Source organism: Pogona vitticeps, chromosome 1 (assembly GCF_051106095.1).
Source record: "Pogona vitticeps strain Pit_001003342236 chromosome 1, PviZW2.1, whole genome shotgun sequence".
Lineage (NCBI taxonomy): Eukaryota > Metazoa > Chordata > Lepidosauria > Squamata > Agamidae > Pogona > Pogona vitticeps.
The window spans coordinates 308,508,203-308,534,889 of record NC_135783.1 but is presented as its reverse complement, the minus strand read 5'-3'; the positions used below and the strand labels follow the sequence as shown (position 1 = coordinate 308,534,889).

Here is a 26,687-nt window from a genome sequence, read left to right as displayed (position 1 = left end):
CTTCACTGGACGGTGAGTTTCAAGCCCCTAGGAATGCATTAATTGGGTTTTAATGGGCTTTTAAAAATCGCATTACGACATTTTCGTTTTACAGCGATTTCGCTGAAACGAATTAACGTCGTAATGCGAGGCACCACTGTATTTGTCATTTCTATCCAGGATGATGCTGACCCACTGATGAACACATTCTGGGTACAACTCATCAACAGGCTACAAGTCCATATAACAATAGCATAATCTAGCCTACATTTTACCAGCTTGTTCACAAGAATATTGTTAAGGATCTTGACAAAAATCATGCTGAAATCAAGATATACTACATTGATAGCACTCTTTTGATTTACAGACTTTGTCCCTCTACCAAAAACAGTCTAATTGCATATTTTTTCACCAGATGGCTTTTAGCAATCACCTTTTAAAGTGATCCAAAATCTCTGACATACATCAGATACTGGTCTCTAATGGAAACAACTTTTTTGGATGCGGAGGGAAAGGAGGAGAAAAATGGGTGTCACCCACGTGCCGGTGGTACAGAACCCGAAACTCCAGACAACCTCCCAAGGAGACAAAAGAGAACCATGAGAAACCTTATAGGCTAATGACTAGGTCATGACACAGAAGACTCCAAACCCTTTTTTAGAAATATAGATACACTATATCACAGATCATAATGTTTATCCTTAAAGTCATACAACACCACTTTGAAATCATGTACGCTTAAATAGAAATGCAGGCACAAATTTCATTGCACTCACTATAATTAGCAAATATTCTTACTCCAGAGGTCATCAGATAACCTAAAATAGAGCACTGTATAAAAAAATTGGAGATAATAAAGGAACATTTTGTGCAAAGATGAACATGATAAACGACAAAAATGGTAGTGACCTTAAAGAAGCAGAAGACATCAAGAAGAGGTGGCAATAATATACAGAGGAATTATACCAGAAAGATCTGGATGTCCCGGACAACCCAGATAGTGTGGTTGCTGACCTTTTTCATTTTTTATTTTAATATTTTATTTTTAACAAAGGGTGACAAAAAGGAAAAGGGGATTGAGGTTAAGGGGGAAAAGAGAAACAATGACATACTAAGATCCATTCTATACATATTGCCATGTCAAAATTCCAAATTGCTCTTTTTACTATTTTCTACCTTCCAGATTTAAGTTCTCATTTCAATGTATGCTCTTTATAAGATGTCTGTTGACTCAATCCATTTATAGAATAAGTCCCATCTTTCAGTTGCCTTTTGTAAAGGACAGGCCTTCATCACTTCTGATAAAATGTCAATTTCCGATGTTTCCCGTATCTTCTCTATAAAATCTTCTTGTTTCGGTACCGTCGGACTCTTCCAATTTTTGGCATATAGAATTCTGGCTGCAGTGACTATGTATATAACTATATGCTCCTTTGTCTTATCTATGTTATCAGGTATCAATAAAAACAGTTCTGGGGTTAATGACACCTTACAAAGCAATATTTGTTGCAACACAGCATGTACTCTTTTCCAATACTGTTTCACTACTCTACATGACCACCACATATGATAATAGCTTCTCACATGTGCTTCACATTTCCAACACACATTTGATACATCTACAGTGGTGCCTCGCTTAACGTTTGCTTCGTTTAACGTTTTTTTCGCTTAACGTTTATTTTTTCAGAGGCAGATTGTGCTTCGTATAACGTTTTTCCCTATGGGTGATTTTCGCATAGCGTTTTTGGGACCATGCTTCGCTTAACGTTTTTGGTTTTAGGTCCCCTGCTTCGCTTAACGTTTTTTTTGTTTTCAATTTAAAAAGTGTCTTAGAAGGGTCCAAAACGGTTCTAAATGCTTGGATTCGTTAGAGGACCCCTTAAGTCATGTGCAAACCTGATTTGGCTTTGATCTGACGTTTCGTTAATTTTTTGTGAATTTTTGTTTTTTGGCCCATAGGAACCAATGGACCTGTCAAAATCTGACAGCTCCATGCTTTCCTATGGGGGAGAAAACAATTTACAAAAAATTAACGAAAGTTCAGATCAAAGCCAAATCAGGTTTGCACACAACTTAGGGGGTCCTCTAACGAACCCAAGAATTTAGAACAGTTGCTGAGTCTTCATTAATTTTTTGTGAATTTTTTCTTCCCCCATAGGAAATAATGGAGCTGTCAGATTTTGACAGCTGTCAAAAGTTGGGGGAAAAAATTCACCATTAATTAACGAAAAGTCAGATCAAAGCCAAATTAACTTTTGCATCCGTTTTAGAGGGTGCAGAAGCTAATCCAAGCATTTAAAACCATTTTTGACCCTTTTATGACACACTTAATTTTGCAAAAATTGACTTCGCAAAGCCATTGAAACCTATTGAGTCAGCTACAATACATTCCAATGGAGGATACATTGTATCGTTTAACGATGTTTCCTATGGGTTTTTTCGCTTAAGGACGGCAATCCGTGCCTATTGGAACGGATTAACCGGTTTCCAATGCATCTCTATGGGAAATGGTGTTTCGCATAAAGTTTTTTTCGCATAAGGTTTTTTTTTTGGAACCAATTAAAAACGTTATGCGAGGCACCACTGTATATACATCTTCAACAATTTTTCTGGAGTCATAAGTGTGGTTGCTGACCTTGAGCCAGACATCCTGGAGATTGAATGGGCCTTGAAAAGCATGGCTAACAAGAAGGCCAGTGCAGGTGATGGCATTCCAGTTGAACTATTAAAAATCTTAAAAGATGAGGCTGTTAAGGTGCTAGACTCAATATGCTAGCAAGTTTGGAAAACTCAGCAGTGGCCAGATGATTGGAAAAGATCAGTCTACATCCCCATCCCAAAGAAGGGCAGTGCCAAAGAATGCTCCAACTACTGTACAATTGCAGTCATTTCACATGCTAGCAAGGTTATGCTCAAAATCCTACAAGGTAGGCTTGGTTATAGAGAAAGCTAGAGAATTCCAGAAAAACATCTACTTCTGCTTCATTGACTACGCAAAAGCCTTTGACTGTGTGAACTATGGCAAGTCCTTAAAGAAATGGGAGTGCCTGACCACCTTATCTATCTCCTGAGAAACCTATATGTGGGACAGGAAGCAACAGTTAGAACTGGATATGGAACAACTGATTGGTTCAAAATTGGGAAAGGGGTACGACTAGGCTGTATATTGTCTCCCTGCTTATTTAACTTATATGCAGAATACATCATGTGGAAGGCAGGACTGGAGGTATCCCAAGCTGGAATTAAGATTGCCAGAAGGAATATCAACAACCTCAGATATGCTGATGATACCACTCTGATGGCAGAAAGTGAGGAGGAATTAAAGAACCTTGTAATGAGGGTGAAAGAGAGCACAAAAAAATTGTCTGAAGCTCAACATCAAAAAAACTAAGATCATGGCCACTGGTCCCATCACCACCTGGCAAATAGAAGGGGAAGATATGGAGGCAGTGACAGATTTTACTTTCTTGGGCTCCATGATCACTGCAGATGGGGACAGCAGCCACAAAATTTTAAAAAGCCTGCTTCTTGGGCAGAAAACGATGACAAACTTAGACAGCATCTTAAAAAGCAGAGACATCACCTTGCCAACAAAGTCCGCATAGTCAAAGCTATGGTTTTTCCAGTAGTAATATATGGAAGTCAGAGCTGGACCATAAAGAAGGCTGACTACTGAAGAATTGATGCTTTTGAATTGTGGTGCTGGAGGAGGCTCTTGAGAGTTCCCTAGACTGAAAGGAGAACAAACCTATCCATTCTAAAGGAAATCAACTCTCAGTGCTCACTGGAAGGACAGATCCTGAAGCTGAGGCTCCAATACTTTGGCCATCTCATGAGAAATCTCCCTGGAAAAGACCCTGATGTTGAGAAAGTGTGAAGGCAAGAGGAGAAGGAGACAACAGAGGACAATATGGTTGGACAGTGTCATCAAAGCTATCAACATGAATTTGATCAAATTCCGGGAGGCAGTGGAAGACAGGGGGGTCTGGCGTGCTTTGGTCCATGGGGTCACAATTTAATGACTAAACATGAACAAATACATAATAATATTGGAAATACCTTGTTTGCTATTTTATTTGTGCAGTTCTCCAGCAGCAGCAATTACAGAAAGTATTCTGATTGTTCCTTACAAAAACATGGAAGACACACGTGTATTTAGCCTACTCACTTTCTTTGCATTTATTGATCCGCAGAAGTAACAGAGAATACAATTACATGGCAAAAGAGTGGGAAGTTACAAGTAACAAGCAAGGATGAGCAACACAAAAAGATTAGAGAGTGGGATGGAAAGGAACAGCCTGCTTTGTTGTACTGGCTTTCTCCTCCATCCTATCAAGCAACAGTAATTATTCCATGAAATATATCAACAAGAATAAAGAGGTGGATGCTTGGTCCATACAAATGATGGAAATTGTCAGTTGACAGCTAAAAACAAGTGGTAACAGCATATTAAAAATGAGAGATGATCAGGTGGCATTTAAAAAATAAAATAAAATTGAAGCACAGATGGGTTTACCTTCTCAGAAAATAATCTGGGAGGGGAGAGATGGCCTCTTAACACACTATCAGAAATTATATGTGAAAGCACTGAAATGAGTTTATGAAACTTAAAAGTTATATTCAACAGGAAGAAGCGTGCCTTGGGTGTCAATAGAAATTACATTCCAGAAAGTTGTGTAGATGAGAAGCACATGAATTATTTTGGTGCAATTAAAGGGAGGGAGGCGAGGTAGGTACTTATATAAATATGAGAGAACAGACCTACTATTTCTAATAGATCTAGTCACTAAAAAATAGACAAAGCCTGGACAAGATATCTATCAAGATGGGTAGATTTGGCTTCTGGGAAATTCATGCACAAGAACTATCCTTTTTTGTATCTCAGCAAGTAAAGTTGATATGTGGCTGTCTTTCCACCTGCAGCTATAATGCTCATTCTTGACCTCCTCCCATTCTGTTTACTCCTTGCAATCCTGAACTGTATGTATGATACTCATGATGAAATTTACATAACCCCCACTGCCTTAATATGAACACAAGAAACAATTTGGAGATTTTCTGTAGGTCTAGCTCCCTCTCTTTTCTATAGATGACAGATAGGTCTGAAGTTGGCAATGAAACAGCAACTGATGGCAACAGCAAATCAAAACCAGGATTAATGCTACCAAGCAACAAGTCTTCCAGGAAAATAGGAAGTGATTAGTAAAATGGGAAGCATACATGGACTTAAGGTAAGCCAATGAAAATGGGAGTGCTGGTACCAGATCAGAAACTAATATTGTATTTAATCAAAGGATGGGCAAAGTGCAGATTGTCAGTCATATGTAGCCTCCAAGGCTGTTTTAGAGAACTTGCTATCCCTTGTGTTTGTGTAAAAGATCATTTTCTACTCCTGAAAGCTTCTAGGAGCAATTTATGTTCAATCAAATGGGGTGCAGAGCCCTTAAAACCTCTCCACAAGCCCTTCTCATCCCAGGAACTGCCTTTTTCTTTCCAGGAACATTTTCAAACCTAATGCTGCTCATGGTCATCATTTTTTGGTATGGTGACTGAAAATCTACATCATGTGTGATCATACTGTGGATATGTATAAAGGCTTTATGATATTGGCAGTTTTAGTTTCTGATCCTTTCCTAATGATCCCCAACATTAAATTTACTTTTTTCAAAGCAACTATACACTGGGGCAGCATTTCTTTTATCGAGCTAATCACCACAATCTCACAACCTTTTTTGGTCAGTCACTTGGTGGAATCCATGAATATATATATGAAGTTGAGATTTTTTTTCACAATATGCTCACACTTAATTGTATTTGCCATTACAATATTGCAATTACCTTGAATCTGAAAAGAAACTTTGGGAGCTCTTTGTTTCCTATTTCATTTCAGCTACTCTAAAAAATATATATAGTACTATCAGCAAACTTGGCCATCCCAATATTCACTCCTAACTTCAGATCACTGAGGAGCAAATACTTGTCAATAGGCTTTTGAAAATTCAACTACATCTTTGACTGTACTTGCTGATAGTCCCATAGAATTCTAAAGGGTTAGTGGGATGGAATTTTCTATTTGCCCTTGGATGTGCCTATAATTTTATCTTTAATGCCTTTCCATCAATTCACCTGGAAAAGTCCTTAAGATAATGGATCTATAATTTCCTGGATTCATTCTCTACCTCTTTTCTTTAAAAAAAGGGTGTCATGTTGCACTTTTCAGTTGTCTATAGATGTAGATTTTGATCCATGAAAGCTCACGATGAAACAAAGTGGTTAGTCTTTATAGTGCCACAATATTTTGTCTTTAGTTTTGGTGGTTTTCCCCCCCCCCCATTAAAATTTTGCCAACTTCTTGAGACAGACTAACATAGCTACATCTTTGTAATTTGCAGTACTCTGGTACATACTAGGGATCTTCAAAACCTGTTACATGTTTTTGTTAGGAAAGCTGCAATTTTGTATCTCAATACTTTAAGAACTTTTGGACAGATAAAATCTGGACCATGATATATTTGTTTTCTGTCACTGGCCTCTGAAATTTCATCTCTCATCACCACTATTTGCATGAGTTCCTTAGACTCCCTTCCTGAAAATGTCAATTCAGGCATTGGTGTCTACCTTAATATTCTAGAGTTAAGACAGAGAACAGCAATTCATTTCTCTCCTCTGTCAGCTCAGCCACTTGTGCAATCAAGACTTCCCTTCCCTTCGTCCTCTCGACAAAGCCCTGTGGAGGAAAATGGGTGTCTTTTGAACAGAGTATTAGGGAAGAGTCTTCCTATGGAAAGGAGCAATTGCCCCAAACCCTTTTTACAAGGCGCTGCAGGAGTGGAATTCCCCCTGCACAATATTCCTTTCCACAGTAAGTACCAATGACTCCTTTCTGCTCCAATTTCCTATAATGCAGTGCTTGTCCCTAGGACTGAAAGACCCCCAGAAAAGTTTTTTGGGGGGCACTAGAGCTATAATACAGAAAGAGAGGTGTTTAATTTGAGAACAATTTGGACCCAACCTTTTATATTTCAATTTAAATCAAAATTAGCTTTGTGAACATCGTATTTTGTCTTCATTCTCAGGCCAGAATCCTATTTGCCTTGTGGCATTCCATGCAATCTCCAATTTGATGTTCCATCAGCTTCAGGTTAGCCCATTGAAACAACTAAGACTTACACCTGCAAAAATAGGTAATGGAAACCTCTGTGGGAAAGCTCCAGAAGACTCCAGGTGCTTGTGGAAGGTGGATGGAGCAAAGAAGATTCGGTGCATGGAAGCTTAGTGCTAGATTTGCTTCTTCAAAATTCAGTCTAAAATGGTATATAGTCAGCAAAACATGCATTTTGCAGATAATCTCTGTAAATAAATGCAGAATTCATGCAGTGAAGTGAGAAACTAACCTGCCCTCTTCAAGAAATTGATATGGGCACATTTATTTCCAACACTAAATACTTCACATTTTCCCACAAGGAACTGGTTGTTCTTACAGACTTCCTTAACTTACTGCTTTGGGGAATTAAGACAAACTTGGTGATGAATATGACTTTCTATTAGGCAATTTTCTGTTTCAATTGTGCACAGCCACTTATGAGGCAGAACATAACAGCTCAATCAAACCTTATTATATCAGTTTTACTTGAACGGCAAAATGCAGAGAGAATATTCTGATATTTCATCAAGTCATGGGGGAAAAATCATAAACTGTTATTTTCAAAGGAGGAGAAAAAGAAAATTGGTATTACATATACCTTTTTATCACACATACCTTTTTATATTCTCTTAATTTCTTCTGCCATTCGGCTTGAGCGACAGAAATATACTTGCTGTCAGTTACGTAACAGTTTGCCATAAGTACATGGCTAAGTTCAGCATGGGGGCTCATAGCTTTCAAGACTTTTTCCACGTGGCTTAAGGAAACAGCAGCTTCTGCTCCAACACCAGCACTTACAAGCTGCATAGTGCATGGCACTAATGCAATCTGTCCAGCACAGTACAGAACATCTCCAACCTAGAAGAGAAAGGAGAGGGAGAAGGCATAAGAAAAATGGCGGAATTGTCCATCTCCATTTCTTTTGAGAAGCTATTAGGAAACTCTTTCTAACTTTGGTACAAAAGGAGCAAGTGTACCAATGTTAAAGGTCATTTTTGACAGGGATTTAGTTACCTCATAAAAAGTACAGCATTTTAATAAGTTTGAACATGAAAGTTAATATATGGATGCCCCTATATGCATAATCACTTTCAGACTGAACAGCAGTGAACTGAGCAGGTATTCCAGAAATATGTAAATTTAACCTTTCACAATGTCACAACATTTCTAAGGTATCAATGAAAGATTTTGTGTCACATTTCAAATAAATTTGTTTACAACCTGTCAATTAGGAAGGCAGAAAAGGGGAGAGTAGGTCGTTATATGTTCTAGTTAGCAATAGTTATAATTAATTTAAGCAGACATGGCAGGCTCATTATCATTACTGTGATACACAAACTTCATATAACAATTATTTCCTCCCAGAATTATTCTCTAACGCACAAATAGGTAAATTCTACAAATATTTATAAATTTATTCAGTTGTGTTAAAGGTTCAAAAGTTTTGCAGTGCTGTGTGTATGATTAATATACTATACATTTACACAAGTATACTGTAAAATGCACTTACAAACAACTATGTATTATCTTACATTTAATTTAAACAAGTTGCATAAACTCCATTTACACAATATCAATATGAATTATGTATGGTAAGCAAATAACCTCTGTTTTTTTTCCCTTACTGCATTATCTAGAAAGCTTAAGAGAGGTCCAACAGTGGTTTCAGCAGTTCTATCTCATACACTTTTTTCTGGAGAAACCAAATTTGGCCTCTTTCAACCATAACTGCTCCCCTTGAAGAATGATTACTATAATGTATTTTATCTAGGGCTGCCCCTGAAGACAGTCCAGAAGTTAACATAAATTCAGAATGCACTGATTTCTGAGATCAGTGCTTGTAAATGTAATTTTAAAGCTAATATACTGGTGTTACCTTGGAGAAAAGGAATGAAGTGACAATTGCTTTTACCAAAGTAATATATGCTATTTTTTCTTAGTAATGCACGAATCCCCTTGAATAACAGACATAAAGTCATAAATAATTTTACTCAGAATATTAACATTGTTGTTATAAAACCTGAAGAAATGATGGTGGCACTCCATTTTGTTTGGTAATGATTCCAAGCTGTGGTCATGATTCTGAACACAGTTAAAGGTATAGTATTTGAACCTTTACTAGCTTTGGTGGTTATTCATTTGTTTCCAGTTTGACTGAAGGTACTTTTCTTTAATTTTAAAACCGAAATTGGCTGAAGCTGGAATACTTCAAGAGTCTCCTTTCCACATATAAGCTAGCTCCAAAAAACTTCATTTTCAGTGGGAAATGTCTGAATAGCTTCTGGGGGCTTTTTCAAAGTTGCTTTGTCTTATTCCTTTTTTTAAAATTAACTAAAACATAAACATAAAATACACAAATCAAAATACAATGTAACTGTGTTGCCCACCGCCGTAGATGTGACCTCTTGCAATAATCTTCTTCCTCCATCTATATTCTTCCTCTTTTATTGTTCTCTTCTCCAGAACTGCATTGATTCTTGATTTGGAGCTTTCCCCTTTCCTCTTGTTAATACATATTCCAAGAATCTGCCCCATATTTCATAAAAAATATCCTTTTTCAACACTCCTTTCTCAACCTTTAGATTACAAATTAATTTATCATTTATAGCTATATTCCATATTTTATTATACCATTCATCCATTTGACATTCAGATTTTGATTTCCATTGCCTAGCTATTATTAATCTCGCTGCTGTTAATAAATTAGTTATCAATTCTATAATCATTTTATCATATTCCACATTCTCAAATATTGATAACAAAGCGATCTCAGAATTCAGTTCTATGTGTTCCACATATATAATTTAATTCTTTAAAAATTTGTTTCCAAAATCTTTGTACTTTTTCACATTCCCACCACATATGAAAGTATGTACCAATTTCCTTCTCACATTTCCAACATTCAGATAACTAGCATTAATTTTATTTAATTTTGTTGGTGTTAAATACCATCTTAGACATAGTTTAAATTTTTTCCCTTATTCTCACTGACATAAATCTTAAAACCCTCATATTCCACATCTTCCTCCATTCTTCCTCGTTTATCCTTTTTTCCAAAGTCTTGTTCCCACACTAGCTTCACTCCTTCTTTATCACTTTCTTCTTCTTCAAAACTGAGCAGGAATCCGTAAATTTTTACTCACCGTGCCCTTTATTGAATCAGTCATCTGAATGTCTTCATATGATAATAGAAATTGTTTGTACTTCGTGTATTCGCTACCTTTGTTATATTTCTTTACCCATTCATTAGTCCATCTTTCTAATTGTATATAGTTCAACCATGAGATATTCTTACTCTGAAGAATTTGTTTCATTTGCTCTATTGATCTCATTTTGTACAACCAATCTTTCAATCTAATCACTTTTTTTCTTTAAATAATTCCGCATACACTTTCACATTGATGGGAAAATTCTTTATTTCTGGCTTTGTCTTATTCCTATTCATCTTTCAAGTTTATTTATCTGCATTGTTTCTATTCTCCATCAGCACAAAAATGTAAAAGTCTTACAGCTATAAAAAACTGAATGCACAGACACAAAAATATGAAAACTAAACTTAAGTTGCAGGTGAATATTTAAGTCAAAATTCAATCCAAATTACAGTACACTTCTAAAAATACAAATTACTGTACACTTCTATGATCCATGATGACAGTTGCTCTTTGATACCTGATGCCCAAAGTGGCATGAAGCTGTGATGATATGGTAAGTAAATGCATTCTCTTATTTCCCTATAATTATAATTCTTTCTGATTTCCACACCACTTCGCAATCTGTAAATAACATCTTTTACAGGGGCCTGGTGCTCCAAGACTTTTTTTCAATAGGAATCTCAATTGTTGCTGTACCTACTGTAACTCCAGAGGTTTATAACTTAGTACAGTATCTCTCAAGCTGCCTCTAGGATGATGATGATGTTATTGTTTTAACTAAAATTTTGCAGAGCTTGGAGAGATAAAGCTTTGTCACACCAGAGTCCTGGAACACCAGAATATTGTAGCACCAAGGTTCTGGAACTGCAAAGATGCAGGTGCAAAGGGTACAAGTTATAAAGACTGGGATCTGCAAACACCACCTCCATATTTACAAATTGTAACATAAACATGTTCAACTGTCAGGATGTTATGGTACAGTGACCTTGCTCAGAATTGGCTAATTGTTTTGAAATAGTAAACTTTTGTTCAAGTCTCAATTTTAAAAGCACTTGCATTCTCAGGACTGCTTTTTCGATATCCCTCCCCCCTTTTATTATTTTAGCACTCTCTATACACAAACTTGCACATCCTGACATCGGAGGCTACTGGAAGTGAGGGCTGCAGATTCAGCAGAAGACAATTACAGTAGATCACAAACACAATGCTCACATGATCATCACTTTATGAAATACAAATGACAGAAGCTCAATTGCATGGCACTACAACGATTATAGTAGTCCTACATAATTTAGAAAGCTATTTGTTACGTACCTAGTCTAAGAGAGCATGATCACTATTAGTAAAAAAAAAATTGTATGTGGGCCTCAAAACAGAATTCTAAGTGTGCCCAAAAATGCTTAGGTAGGATACTTGAGCATGGGGAAGGAGTTGGTTAGAATGTGACACAAACAGCCAAAGATACTTTGGTAGGATATTTGACATTTCCATGCTGTACCAAAGTATACTCCAAAATAGCTATGACATATGCAAACCTCACAGAGATCATACTAGCAGCCAAATATGAAGACAAAAAATGGGATTATGCACACACCTAGACAGGTTATAACACTGTACCTCATACGAATTACAAAATGAAACATTTGCCACATCGGACTTGGAGACTTAACTGTTGCCTCTTTACAGAGAAAATCCACAGGCCGAATACTTGATTTAAGCATTACCATGGATGTTGAAATCAGTGGAACTTTCTATTGGGCTGTGTAGTTAAAAAAGCAAACAAACAAACAAACAAACAAACAAAAACCCCATACCTGAGTTAGTCTTGGAGGAGAGGAGGTGGCAGCAAGGTGTATGCATGCTTGAATACCAGCTTTACACAAATGTGAGACTGATGTGTCTGTAATTTGCTTTCTGTCCTATATTTATCAATATCTAATACTAAGTGATTGTAGGCAATCATTTTATGATTGTCTCAGTCCTACAAGTGGATGGCGAAATCATCGCAATGTGCTTCATATGGTGCTCTTGACTGTTGGTAGAAAGTGGGAGAAGAAACACAGGATGGCTTGTTTGCATAGCATCTACACATTACCCACCATAGCCTGCTTTTTATGGTGAGTTTCAGGCAGCTAGCTATAATAAAACACAACCACAAAACAAGAAACAAAAACAAAACAAAATAAAACAGCTCCTTGAAATATTAGGCATATTGAAAATTGGCAACAAGAAATACAAACAATAAAATCAGTCATAGAATTGAAGGATCCAACAAAAGCAAAAGCAAAACAGAAGGTCAAAGAACAAAGGACATTCAAAAATGGAAAATCTTCACCTGAGAATCCTCACCCCAATCTTCATCTGAAGTAAGAGATTAAAATGTTGGAATCTTACAATAATATAAAGTAACTTGGCATTAATCCTTTAGGAAAAATTGCAGAATAATCTGTGTGTGCAATTTAAAAGAAAAACACACACAACCCAATGCATTCAAAGACATGGCAATCAAACCATGTCACAAACCCATATGCAACTTCAAATCTGTCCTTATAAAACTGCCTGTATTTCACAGAAGACTCACACATGTAACTATTGGAAGAGCATATTAAACTATTTGGCAATCAAATTCTGTGATTAGCAGCTGAAGAGGGGGAGGAGGATGAAGGGAAAAATATAATAGATGAACTGACATTTGTCAACTATATTTTTAAACTATTTAAGATGTCTAAAATATTGTTTTGCCATGCTATATATAACCAAAATTTGGAAGAAAAAAGATGTAATTATTATTTTTGTTAAAAAGAACAAATGTTCTTTGTCTGTGGGGAGGAGATATGTGCTATTTAAAAATATGTGCCACAGAATTAGGGAGTCCAGCCAGCTATCTAGTGGCATATTGACAAGATGAGCAACAAATCCAGAAAGAAATTATTTAGGGGGATGACATTTTATTTCTTAAGATGGCTTTTATTCAAAAGTTAAATCAGTAGACAAGGCAAAGCTGTACTGCAGGTCATTTATATTATTCCACTAAGAAGCAACTTCCTGTTTGACCTCAATTTTACATGCTCACATCACCCCCACTATCAAACATTAATTATCAGATGGAAAGAGCTGTTCAACCAGTTCATTTCCCCTATTCTTGAACAGATTGTTTGAGACATAATATGAATACTAATTGCTGATAAAATATCTGTCAGTGTTTTGAAATATGTACCAAGATAACACAGTTTTAAAAGTCTCCGGGATACTTCTGGTAAAATTAACCCACATAGTTATTATTATTATTTTTTTAAAGTCAAAACAAATCTGATTACTTTGAAGAATTTGGCAAAGCCTTTCACTCCAGTTCTGAAGTAACTACCTTCAGTTCTAATATAACTGTATAATTTTGTATTGATTTCTAAAACAGTAGTTACAGGTAATGGAAGATGTACAGTTTAGTAGATTAGGTGGGAAAATGCACACATTGGAGCAGGAGTAAGAAATATGGACCGAAAGTAGTCTTTGGTGTGACCTTCAAAATAGGGCACAAGGCCAACTCAAAACTGGCTTCATTTAGCAGAGAAACCATTTTAAAAATGGCCTTATGCAAGAGCCTTTCTTTATTCTAACATAAACTACATATAACACCAAGTATAAACAGTCATAGATTTCCAAAGTCTGCACAATTAAGTAATTAATGACGTATCCAACCCAACCTCCGCAGAACTTAAACTGCTCTATACTAATGACCTTTTATCTTCATAACCACTGGTGAGGTGGATCAGTAGAGAGGAAATGAATCCCATGTCATCTAGTCAGTTTCAAATCTGAGCAGAGATGTGAACCAGCATCTCCTGAGTTCTCTTTCTGGGCTCTATTCTGAGGCTTCTAAACAATGTAAGCCGGGGCTTGTTATCTTCTCACTTAGACCTGGGAGGAGAGATGGGATACAATGATATTTTTTTTCTAGCTGTATCTTTACATGTACTTGTTTAGGAGTTGCCTTGAGAGTTGTGTAAACACATCCCTGGAATTCTCTTTCTTTTCAGATGACTGTCAGTCTGGAGTATTATATCTTATTGTTGGAAAAGACAGACAGAATAAGAATTTTGCTACCATCCTGCTGACCAGCAATCATCCTTCTGAGTACTAGTTTGCTTTGAAGACTCCCTAATGATTGTTCTCATAAATGAGGGAGGTTCTGAAGGATTTACCACTTTGCATGACTAGCTTTCTTGCTGAAATTCTGACGGATCTGTGGAATGCATGGATGAACTGGGCAGGTGATACAATAGTTCCCACACAACCTCCTTCTACTTAACAGAACCCACTTAAATCCTTAGCATATATTGAGAACTTGGATGGGTGGGGAAGGGGAGTGTTCCCCTGACCCTCGCCTGCCCTCCAGGTTATGCAGTCCAGCACCAGGGTAGAGTGGAGGGGTGGGGGGAATAGCCATTGTCTATAAAAACACTCTGCATATTGTCCCCCAGCTTATTTAATTTATATGCAGAATACATCATGCGGAAGGCTGGACTGGAGGAATCCCAAACCGGAATTAAGATTGCCGGAAGAAATATCAACAACCTCTGATATGCAGATAATACCACTCTGATGGCAGAAAGTGAGGAGGAATTAAAGAACCTTGTAATGAGGGTGAAAGAGGAGAGTGCAAAAAACGGTCTGAAACTCAACATCAAAAAAACTAAGATCATGGCCACTGGTCCCATCACCTCCTGGGAAATTGAAGGGGAAGATATGGAGGCAGTAACAGATTTTACTTTCTTGGGCTCCATGATCACTGCAGATGGTGACAGCAGCCACGAAATTAAAAGATGACTGCTTCTTTGGAGGAAAGTGATGACAAACCTATACAACATCTTAAAAAGCAGACGTATCACCTTGCCGTCATAGGTCCAAATAGTCAAAGCTATGTTTTTTCCTGTCGTGATGTATGGAAGTGAGAGCTGGACCATAAAGAAGGCTGACCACCGAAGAACTGATGCTTTTGTATTGTGGTGCTGGAGGAGGCTCTTGAGAGTCCCCTGGACTGCAAAGAGAACAAACCTATCCATTTTGAAGGAAAACAACCCTGAGTACTCACTGGAAGGACAGATCCTGAAGCTGAGGCTCCTGTGCTTTGGCCATCTCATGAGAAGAGAAGACTCCCTGGAAAAAACCCTGATGTTGGGAAAGTGTGAGGGCAAGAGGAGAAGGGGACGACAGAGGACGAGATGGTTGGACAGTGTCATCAAAGCTACCAACATGAATTTGACCCAGCTCCGGGAGGCAGGGGAAGACAGGAGGGCCTGCTGTGGTCTGGTCCATGGGGGTCATGAAGAGTTGGACATGACCTAGCAACTAAACGAACGAGTGATAAAAACACTCTAAAGGTTGTTAGGCTGTGCCACGGTATGGAAATGGCATTGGTCACCCTGTTTGATGACCTCCTGAGGGAGGCTGACAGGGGCAAAACATCTCTGTTGGTCCTTCTCGATATCTCAGCCGCCTTTGATACTGTTGACCACGGTATCCTCTGTGAGCTGGGAATTGGTGGTCTGGTGTTAACCTGGCTCTGATCCTTCTTGGAGGACCATCCTCAGAGAGTACAGCTTGGTGACAGTGTATCGGCTCCATGGAATCTCAATTGTGGGGTTCCGCAGGGCTCAATTATCTCCCCAATGCTGTTTAATATTTACATGAGGCCGCTGGGTCAGGTCATCAGGGGGTGTGGGGCTTCGCGTCTATTTTATATTGATTTGGTTTTACTGGTCTTTGACCGAAATAAAGTATACTACATGGAAACACAAGTAGCATCAGTGGTCCACACTGCCTACTTCTATCTTTGGCGGATCACCCAGCTGTGTCCCTATTTTGATGTCAGGGCCTTTACCGCTCTGGCCCATGTGCTTATAGTCTCGAGATTAGACTACTGAAATGCACTCTATGTAGGGCTACCTTTGAGATTGAGGCAGAAGCTTGAAATGGTGCAGAATGTTGCAGCCAGATTTCTTACTGGGGTGAAAACATCAACATATCTCCCCCACTCTGGCTGCCTTGCACCGGCTACCTGTTTGTTTCCACAACAATACACCCACAACAAAAACACGCTGATCACCATAATCACCCAATCTCCTGAAAAGGACAAAAGCTGTTCCTAAAGCTATAAATACAGTACTCAACTATCCAACAAACTGCAACAGAGCACAGAGTTCTGACTCCTGTCCTCTGAAGATGCCGGCCACAGAGACTGGCGAAACGTTAGGAAGAAAAACCTTAAGAACATGGCCAAACAGCCTAGAAAACCCACAATAACCAAAGCCTACAATATTAAAACAGCCAATATAAAAAACTAAAAATTTACAATAATTTATGACACTATTAAGAAACAATTAAAACTAGCATTATATTAAAAACTGATACATAAAAACAGTTTAAAACATTTTTTTAAAAACGCACTGAAAAAACAAAAAACTATGTCCTTAATAGGCAGCCTCTAACTGGAGAAACAACCTGCCTGAAGAGAAAGGTTTTTGGAGCAACAACAAAGAAGGCTCTCTCACATCCTCACCAGATGTCTGGTCAATCAGAAAGGAGATCAGCGAATAGGGATTCAGCTTATGCTGGATCGGGTTAAATTTCCCTTCAGAAACACAGGTTTGCAGCATGGATGTGCTCTTGGATTCATCCTTGAACCTGGATGCCCAGGTCTCTGCAGGGGCTGGGGTGCATTTGCACAGTTAATAGTGTCAGAGTGTGAGTGAGACATTGGCAAAAGCATCCACAGCAAGCCATCTAGCCCCAGCTAAGGCCCTAAGGAGATGTGTGACATGGAGATGGTGGTTAGTTTCCTAAGAGTAGGAAAGTGTGAGATAGTAAGACACAGACAGAGGTCCTGCTGGATGCTGTGGGACAGGGGAACTCCCGAGAGGGCGTAACCCTCGAGAGGGGTCTTGGTATAATTACAGGTGCTTAAAGGAGGATAGAAGAAGCACCAGAAACCTAGACCACTGCCAAGCTGCAGAGAGGGTGAGAGAGGGGAACATTTCCTCAAATGAGAAAAGAGTCTTGAGAAATGGAGGGAGTTGCCTTCTATCAATGGCAAGGGCAGAGAACATGGGATGTGGACAAAGCAAAGTAGGCTGGGTTAGAAGTAATTTTTCCAAATCTGGATATATTTACACAAAGCACACTATGCACAGATCAACTATATGCACTCCCATTGAAGAATAAGACCCAGTGCAACTGCTTCCTAGGTGTCAGGGCAAAGCTAAATTCAACAAAACCAGTTCCTTGACTTTAAAGTCATAGGTCAGTTCCTTGCAACACCTTACCATATTGGAAAGTACAGGGCAATTTGGTACAATAGCTTTTAGCCATTAAATAACTTTTGTTGTCATTGATGGGAAATAAAAGAAGCAGTAGCATTCTTGCTTCATAGTGAACCTCCATGGGTCACGCCCTACCATATGTGCAGAATTAGATGTTAATATGATGTATAAAACGAAATGTGGAAAATATCTGTCTTTTTTTAAAAAAAGCTGGCCCAATAAAGGTATCACCCTGTTACAGAATTTGCATTTTATTTATAGTCAACACACCTGCCTCTGTGTTCTACATTACTTACTGCTGGTGGCTCATGAACAAAGTCAATGAAGTAAAGTAACAAATATGGCTTAAAAATAAATGTTGAGAAACTGAAGTCAACAATAATCAGCAGAAAGCAAGCAGCCTAAGAAAGACGAAGAATGAAAAAACGGAGAATGTTGACAAATGCAATGGAATGAAGAGTAGAACCTCTTCATGTACTGGAATTAAAATTAGACAATGGCCAGTGCAGCTTCTTCAAGGTGAAGAATCAATAAGCAACAACAGCAGCAGCAATAACAATAATAGTGCTTTTGAGAATAAGCACTGTCCATTTTTCTGTATTCTTGTGTTCTGCTGTATGGTGTGAAATTATGGACTTTGATACCAGTAGAAAATAGGTAAAAATGTCTGAAGTGAGGATTTAGCTCAGAATGCCAAGAATCTTGGATCATATGTGTTTACCAGTAAAACATTACAAGAGTGACTGAATGAAGACCAAAAAATCAAAAAACAAGCAAAATGTAGAGAGCTAGAGTACACTGGACATGTAATTTGAAAATAAAAACAAAGATAATTGTAGCTGACTGTTCAAGATAAACGAGATGAGTTCAGGAAGGATATATCTGATGAAGAGTTTTGGAGATAGGTTGGATGCAATACATTATCACTCCTGAGAGTTGCTGCACTAAATGTCAGAATGGCCATGATGATGTTCATACTCTAGCAAATGAGGAATGAGAAGCAGTGACACATAAGCACCCTTAATTGTATATAACTTTTTCGTTTTCTCAGTCATATCTAACAGTGACCAAAATCCCGTTGCTTAGTTCTGCTTGTCAAAGGCAAATAGCGTACCATGCAGCAGCTTCTCATTAGCAATTAACAAGCTCCACTCAGGTTTTCAAGCATGCACCAAGCCAGTAGGTGTGGGTGCCTGTGCCCAAAAGTCCAATTGGGGTATTCATTAATTGCTACCAAGAAGCTACTGCAAATTATGTCATTTGTTTTCTGAGACATAACTACGCAACAGTGCTTGGCCTGCATGCTATTTTCTAAGAGCTACAACTCTGACCTTGCAAATTCCTTTTTGTAACAGTGCTATATCGCTTGACAAAAGCTGTCTACGGGCCAAACTACTGTTGTGTAGTTATAATGGCAAAAGGGCAATTGTATAAATCACAGCAGCAAACTGCTTTTAATGAATGGGTTCCTCCTTGGATTCCTCATTTGCTCTGTACATGGCCAGAACTTATTAATAAGCAGCAATTTGCTGCTGCAAGTTATATTATTGCACTTTTGCCAGTGTAACAATGCAGCAGTATTCTGTCTTTTAAATGTATCAGTTACAGTTAAAGTGACTCTGTCCTACACTTGGCAAATAATACCATGGCATGAGAAACGGAATTTAATAATACTAAAATGAACTAAAAAATTTAAATGTCCTCCACTACTATTAAAAATGCATTCTCCTTAGAAGTATGTTCCAAATTTGTATATATTATTTTCCCAAAAGGAGCTGTTCATCTGTCTGTAAAATAACAGAGGCAATAAGGAATGGACTCTAACCTTTGTACTGAATGCACTCTCATATCTGAGTGACTGGTGCCCTTTAAATCTGGGAAACTTTAACCTTTAAGAGGTTAAAGTTCATGTAAGATTCAGTAGCAACCACTGCCCCTTCCAAGTCATATAACCTACCATTATATTCAATCAAGGTAAATAACCACAACTGACAATGCGCTAATTGGCTGCCTCTGGTCAACCATGTACACCTCTGACCATAGAGAAGGTTTAAATCAATTAAAATGTCAGGCAATAAAGACTTCTTGCTGATTAAGTTAGATAGAAATTATCTTTTCCAATGGGATTACAGCTTTAAGGTGGTGAGACTTTAATTTAATATATGATAATTCCTTTTTCCTATGTCCCTTGTATTTAGCTAATGACAGTGAAATTGCATTTGGTAATGTGGAATCTTTTTATTGAACTTTCTAGGGCAAAAAGAGTTTTCAGAAAGTTTCTGCTGAACCAATTTATGCATCATGAATAATTTAAAAATAAGTGAATCCATTTGGTCACAGTGTGTTATTTTGGCCGCACAGGCAGACAGATATCTATAACACATGCAGGTTCTGTGCTTTAAATCTAGGAAAGAGATAGTATAATTTTTCTTGCATTCCTCCTATTAAATGAACAGAAATTTGTATTCTCGAATGCCGGCCAGAGATGCTGGCCACAGAGACTGGCGAAACGTTAGGAAGAAAAACTTCCAGAACATGCCCAAACAGCCTGAAAAACCTACAACAATGAATAGAAATTTCTTTAGAAAACAAGGATATTACCTTTTCACTAACTGCTAACAAGTGGCTTCCATTGAAAAAGATAATTCACAAAGACAAAAATAATCGTTGACAACTTATTTTTGATTAGGGACTTAATATTTTCCTGGTCCTCTAGACCATGGTTTTGGGGATTTGAAAAGTTCTGACAGCTTTGGTGATTCTGCCCTTCCCTGTTCCAAGGATGGCAACATCTGTCTGCCCTTTTATCCTCAACATCTGGGATTGCAAAAGATTCCATTTTGTCTGAGAACGTTAAGATGAGCTGAGGCTTGACTACAGAAAGCAAAACACAATGTGTTCAACATTTTCTGCCGAAAACTCTTTGACGCAGATGGATAAGGGTGTGGTTCCCACATGCACCTCAGGTTGCATATGGAGCAGTCACACATACCTCCTTGATTTCCTGTTCTAATCAAGCCTCACGGTACTACCTAGTGAATTGACCCTGGGCAGCTATAGGCAGTAATTAGTACTGTACTCTGTAACAGTTAAACCCATTAACACAGTGCATCTCTTTTGTTCCAGGTACACACATGGCAATCACCTTTCCAGAACCACTTCATTCTTCTGTAGCATGTTCAAGTGAGTCTATAACTATCCAAATACAATAGTTTCCTCTGAGCTTTAAGTTTGTGCTTGTCTTTTGTACAAAACCTGTTCTCCAGAATTCTCATTGCCCTTCCACTTCCTTAAAAAGGTCTAGGGTTTCTGGTTGGTGTTCATCTTGCACTGCAAGATGAACACCAACTTATCCATCTCTACACAGGCAAGTAATCTCTCGCTCACCCTTCTTTAAATCATTTTTCTTGTTTTAGATCCTAAGCCCTCCTGAAATCCCTTCATCATTCATCCCCTATTCTTTTGAAGGCAGAAGCTACACAGAGTGTTGAGTTGTTTTTTCCACAACAACAGCACCCCCAGCTTTTCCTGAATTTTGATAGTGGCCTACAAAGTTAGAGTTAAAAGAATGTACCACAAGAAAAACAATGCATAAGCACACAAAATATGAAGTTGAAATTTTTCTGCTTTTTCAAAAGCCTGGCAAAATGAAAAGGCTTCTTACTTGGTATATATAAAAAATGTCACCATAGGTAATAGGTGAGCTTCCTTGAGAAAAGCAGTCCACGTATAGGAAATCACGATGTAAATCTGACTTGGTTGACAAAGAACAATAAATAAGAAAATGCAAATATTTTTCTCATCCTCACAAGACAGCAAAGCTTTTTTGGGCCAACCTCAGAGAGATTTTATCAGTCTCAAGGACTGTTTACAATGTAAAGGAACTACCAAATATTGTCATACTGGATGGATTGTGTATCTTGCTCTCCATAATTAAGTTTTTAAAAAAATAAACCTTTGGTGTCTTGGTTAAGACCTGGAGCTGAGACCTTTCACAGGTGCTAGAAAATCCTTCACAGGTTGTTTCACCATGTTGAAATAAACTAAAATAAACTATCTTAACCAAAATCTCTGCAATGGCACTTCTTTTGTTACAATACTTAATGGTGAGCCAACTGAGAGGGCTTTCAATACAGCCACCACTTGCCTCATACTTTTCAGCAGAAGCACCCCAAGAAAGCCCTCTGATGAGAATATTAAGGTAAACACAGAACAAGTGGAAGTGATTCTTGATGTGCCCCCATTTTAAAATTTGCTGGACTCAGTATTGGTGTTCACGCCATACATCAACATTATTCAAATACAGTGGTGGCCTGCTTGACGATTACCTTGTTATACAATGAAATCACTTCACGACGATGTTTTTGCGATCGCTATTGCAATCGCAAAATGATGTTTCAAAGGGCTTCTTTTGCTTGACGATAATCAGTTCCCTGCTTCAGGAACCGATTTTTCGCTCAACGACGATCAAAAAACAGCTGATCGTCGGGTTTCAAAATGGCTGCCCGCTGTGCAAAATGGCTCCCCCTGTGTTTAGGATGGCTTTTTCACTTTACAGGCACCAGAAAATGGCCACCCTATGGAGGATCTTCGCTGGACGATTGGATATTTCACCCATTCAAACACATTAACTGGTTTTTAATGCGTTTCAATGGCTTTTCCCCCCGCTTGACGACAATTTTGCTCTACAGCGATTTTGCTGGAACAGATTATTGTCGTCAAGTGGGGCACCACTTGTAAGTCTGAAGTCAATTCAATGGGGAGGGGTGTCAAATTTTTGTCAGGAAACCTGCCAGAGTCTACTTGTGTTTTTTACACTATTTATTTGATTCTAATATACTTACAAACTACATATGTGAGTCAAGACAATCTTTTCTGAAGAGACTGCAATGTCATTTTCAGTTTATACATTCACAAAGTTTAATTGGAAGATGAAGTCTTGGCTTGCTAGCTCAGTTTTGCTTTCCCACTACCCACCCCTGCTCACTATATACACATATATAATTTCAACAGTTCTACTGATATGCAAGAATCTAGAAAGCGGTACGTGTGTTGATGGCATTCGATTCAACCAGAGCTCTGTGTGTGTTGAGGGCAACACAAATACAGTGGACCCTCGACTTACAGACGGCTCGACTTACAGACTTTTGGAGTTACAGACTTCTCTGGCTGCAAAATTTAGATTCGACTTGCAGCTGGAGAATTGACTTACAGACCATTAAAAAGCCAAAATGGAAAAAAAATGGAACAAAAACGTCCAGTTACGGATTAATCAGTTTTCAACGCATTGTAGTCAATGGAGACTCGACCTACAGACTTTTTGACCTGCAGCCACCGTTCCAATACGGATTAATTCCGTAAGTAGAGGGTCCACTGTAGGCAAATCATGCTATATCTGACAACAAACCTGACCAATCTAACATATTTTTATTTATTTATTTAGTATTTATTTATTTATTTATTTATTGTATTTATACCCCGCCTATCTAGTCATTTCGACCACTCTAGGCGGCTATGCATAACATAGCTATGAAGGGTCATGCAACCCCTTCATGTTTCAACTCCAGATATACTTACCACCCAGTTTCTTGGGGATCTTTGCTTTTTTTTAAAAAAAAAAATGTCAACAGGGTGATTTTCTGAATCCACTCTGATAGCCGAACTGCCTGTTACCCAGATATGAAACCTACTAGCCATGTTTTCAAGAAGGTAATTTGAAGAGAAACATTGTCATGCGAGATGGGGAACTTAACATTTTCCTCTGCCAACTGTTTCACAATTTCCACTTCCTCTCTACAGCCACTCCCTCCATGTTCTATAGGTGTTTTTGTCTTACTTTAGAACTTATATTTAGATTTATAGCTGAGAGACAACCAGCAAGAAAGGGGTCAAACCTTCCTGTGATTTTGCTATAACGTCACTCCACAGGGCCTATTATAAAGCTGTACTTGCTTGAACTTAAAACAAAAAAGGGGTCATGAAAGTTATAATGCGTACATTTGCACACAACATGAAGTTACTAGCTTCAGATGGAATGTACTGAACCTCTCGCTCACCTACCAACTCATAAGAATGTAGGAATATACAGCAAGACTACAAGAAGTTATTATGTCATCACTCATCTTCAAATAAAGCAATATTATTGATCCTTTCACTTACTAAGCAACCTAATTTTAATCAGCAAAGGACTAATTAAAACAGTTAAACAGAACTATCTAATGTTCTAACAGCTAATTAGGATTTATCTGTGTATCCATGACTGTATGTATTAAAGTTCTGAGATGTGTACAAAATGAAAATAAGCATCAGCTAAAGATTCAGTCCAAATGAATAAGCATGCATGTCCTTAAACAAACAAACAAACAAACAAACCACAAACAAACAAAATCAAAAGGAAAAGAACCAATTATGTCAAGGGATGAAAAATTCAGTGTTCACCCAGTATTATACAGAACATAGTGGGCTAGTCAGGCTTGACAGCAAATTATGATATAATTCTGGAACTAATGAGTTGAAGAAATGCAGAAGCTTCTGTATTCTAATAGTATATAATTCCACCACTGAAGAAAATAATTTAAATCAGCATCGATGTAAACTTTTTTTTTAACTTGCCAGGGGAATGCAAGAAGTTTAAATGAAAATATCCCAACATATTAACTTGGGACAGGAGTTTAGTAGGATGCCTTAGGGATTGATGCTATGTCTGATTTTGTTTAACATCTTCATTAATGCAATGGAAAGCAGGATTAACAGCATACTAATGAAATCCACAGAGCGCCCTAAGTTGCAGAGTGTTATTAACATAAATGAGAATAGAGAAATCTTACACCAAAGGCTCTAGACAGGTTAGAAACACCAGCTGGAAACAAATATATGAGATTTGACGGGTAGATGCAAACAAATCCTAGGGCAGGCTTTGTATAAAGTTCCTGAAACATATTGCAAGAAAAGGGGGGAGGGACTGCTAGAGAGAAAGATGGAAGTGACCTATAGCTATGGAAATTACAGACAGCAATTTAGCCCTCTTCTTACACTGGGATATTGGCTCTTAAGTTTTAAGGCACCACAGAAATGAGCAGGGAGGTGACCAACATACTAGATTAATGTCTCCAGTTCTGAAGACTTCACAACCAATATTAGGTAGAATTTATAGCAGAAGAGTTAAGGCAGACTCTAACTGATAAGGAAGGGTTTTAAGAGAAAGTTAATAGCCGGGAGAATCTGATAATCACAACCACATTCTGAAGAAGTACTCACTATGAAAGAGGAAGAAGTGTCACTTAGATAAAGAAATGAGAGCTTTCAAATGCCTTATGTATCATTATTATTTACTTAATACATATTTTCTGACAGAAGAATGCAGATGATATGGATCCTTGCCTAAAGGAATCATGTATCATATGGAGTGTGCTGCTTATATACCGCCCCATAACGCTTCAAGCACTCTCTGGGCGGTTTACAAGTTAATTATGCAGGCTACACATTGCCCCCCCCCAGCAAGCTGGGTACTTATTTTACCTACCTTGGAAGGATAGAAGGCTCAGTCAACCTTGAGCCGCTACCTGGGATTGAACCCCAGGTCGTGAGCACAGTTTTGGCTGCAGTACAGCAGTTTAACCACTGCGCCACAAGGCTGAATATACACGAGGAGTGTATATTCATCAGACCTTATGTGACTTCTGTCAGGATGAGTGAGCGGTAATTTTAAGACATGATACCTTGCAATACCCAGAGTATTAAGGAACATGAGTTGGAGAAGGTGGCACTTCTTGGACCATGCTCTATTGAGAAACCACGATGCAAGTTACTCAGAGCTCAAATGGGAGAATACTCAGACCTGTAATATATAGGTCATAACTGTTTGCAAATTTTCTTCATCTTTTTTAAACACACACATACACACAGACACATCCCTTTGGAGTTACTGCAGGGATTTTATATTATTATTATTATTATAAATATATTATTATATATTATTTAGTGTGGACATTCCACTGAGGAAAGAAAGACGAATGATGTGCTAACTAGGTTGCATTTAATCATGAGGACCTACATTATTATCATGTTTGAGGTAACAATTATCCTTTGTTGCCTCAAAATCCTTGCATTATCTCCAAAGGTCTATTATGACAAGCTACATATAAGTGTCCCTATCATAATAAAACATGGGATCTAAATACAGTAAAGCTAAAGATTATGAAGGAGGTAACTGTGCCACAGAACATAACGTGCAACACATGGAAGTGTAAAGAGAATGCAGTGTTCCCAGTGAGTCTTGGATACTTCTGTCCTTCCCACCTATTCATTCATATGGATAGCTGAAGCTCTGAAATGGAGATGTATAGACCTCCATACACAAAGGCTGTACAAGATCCAGGATGCAAAACAGACTTACCGTGCAAAGAACCTGTGGTTATGTTTACCCATCTCAGATGTTCTTATGAATGTACAGACAGCAAGGGTGGGGTTCAGAAGAACTTCACATTATCAGGCACAGGGAAAAAATGTTAACTTTTTCATGCAAGTGAAGCATAAAGACAGGCCTTCTTGACTTTCATCACGTTTTGATAATGAAATGCAAACAGCACACAAATCTGGCAACCCTGGTAACTCCACTGTATCAAGAAGCAATACAATGGTTTTTGGGGTGCCTTGATACTTTGACTCCATCTCTAAACCATGCACCACAAAAGTACCTAGCTGTGTAAGAGATACTACAGATTTTCTGAGGAAACTGCAGTCTACTCATGACCTCTCTGATTACACCATCCTAGCCACGATGGATGTAGAAGCCTTCTAAAGGAACACTGAACACAATTTTATTTTATTTATTTATTTATTTGATTTTTATCCCGCCCCTCTAGACCATGTCTACTTGGACAGAATAAAGGCCATCAGTAATAACATTCAAAATAAGGAGTCAACCCACCAAGCCTTCTGGACCCTTGGAAAATAAGTACTGTACCAGAGAAATTCCATCAGAATTAAAACACCTGGATCAATATACCCAACAGCTGCACTTTTTGGGCAGCATGGTGAAACTGCAACATGGACATCTTAGCACGGTACTGCATCAAAAAGAGTACACATACTCTT

General features: G+C 38.1%; 1 protein-coding gene across 4 annotated transcripts in view; it reads right to left on the bottom strand.

Annotated features, from left to right (window-relative positions):
- Positions 1-26,687, bottom strand: part of DPH6 (diphthamine biosynthesis 6) — a 335,370-nt gene that overhangs the window by 97,160 nt on the left and 211,523 nt on the right. For 3 of the 4 annotated variants that reach the window (XM_072986316.2, XM_020789398.3, XM_078391924.1), the window contains one exon: positions 7,739-7,981. In XM_072986316.2, coding sequence (XP_072842417.2) covers positions 7,739-7,981 — 243 coding nt within the window. Of the gene's footprint in view, positions 1-504; positions 1,422-7,738; positions 7,982-26,687 lie in introns of those variants that run through there. The other variant, XM_078391934.1, reaches the window with a different exon arrangement.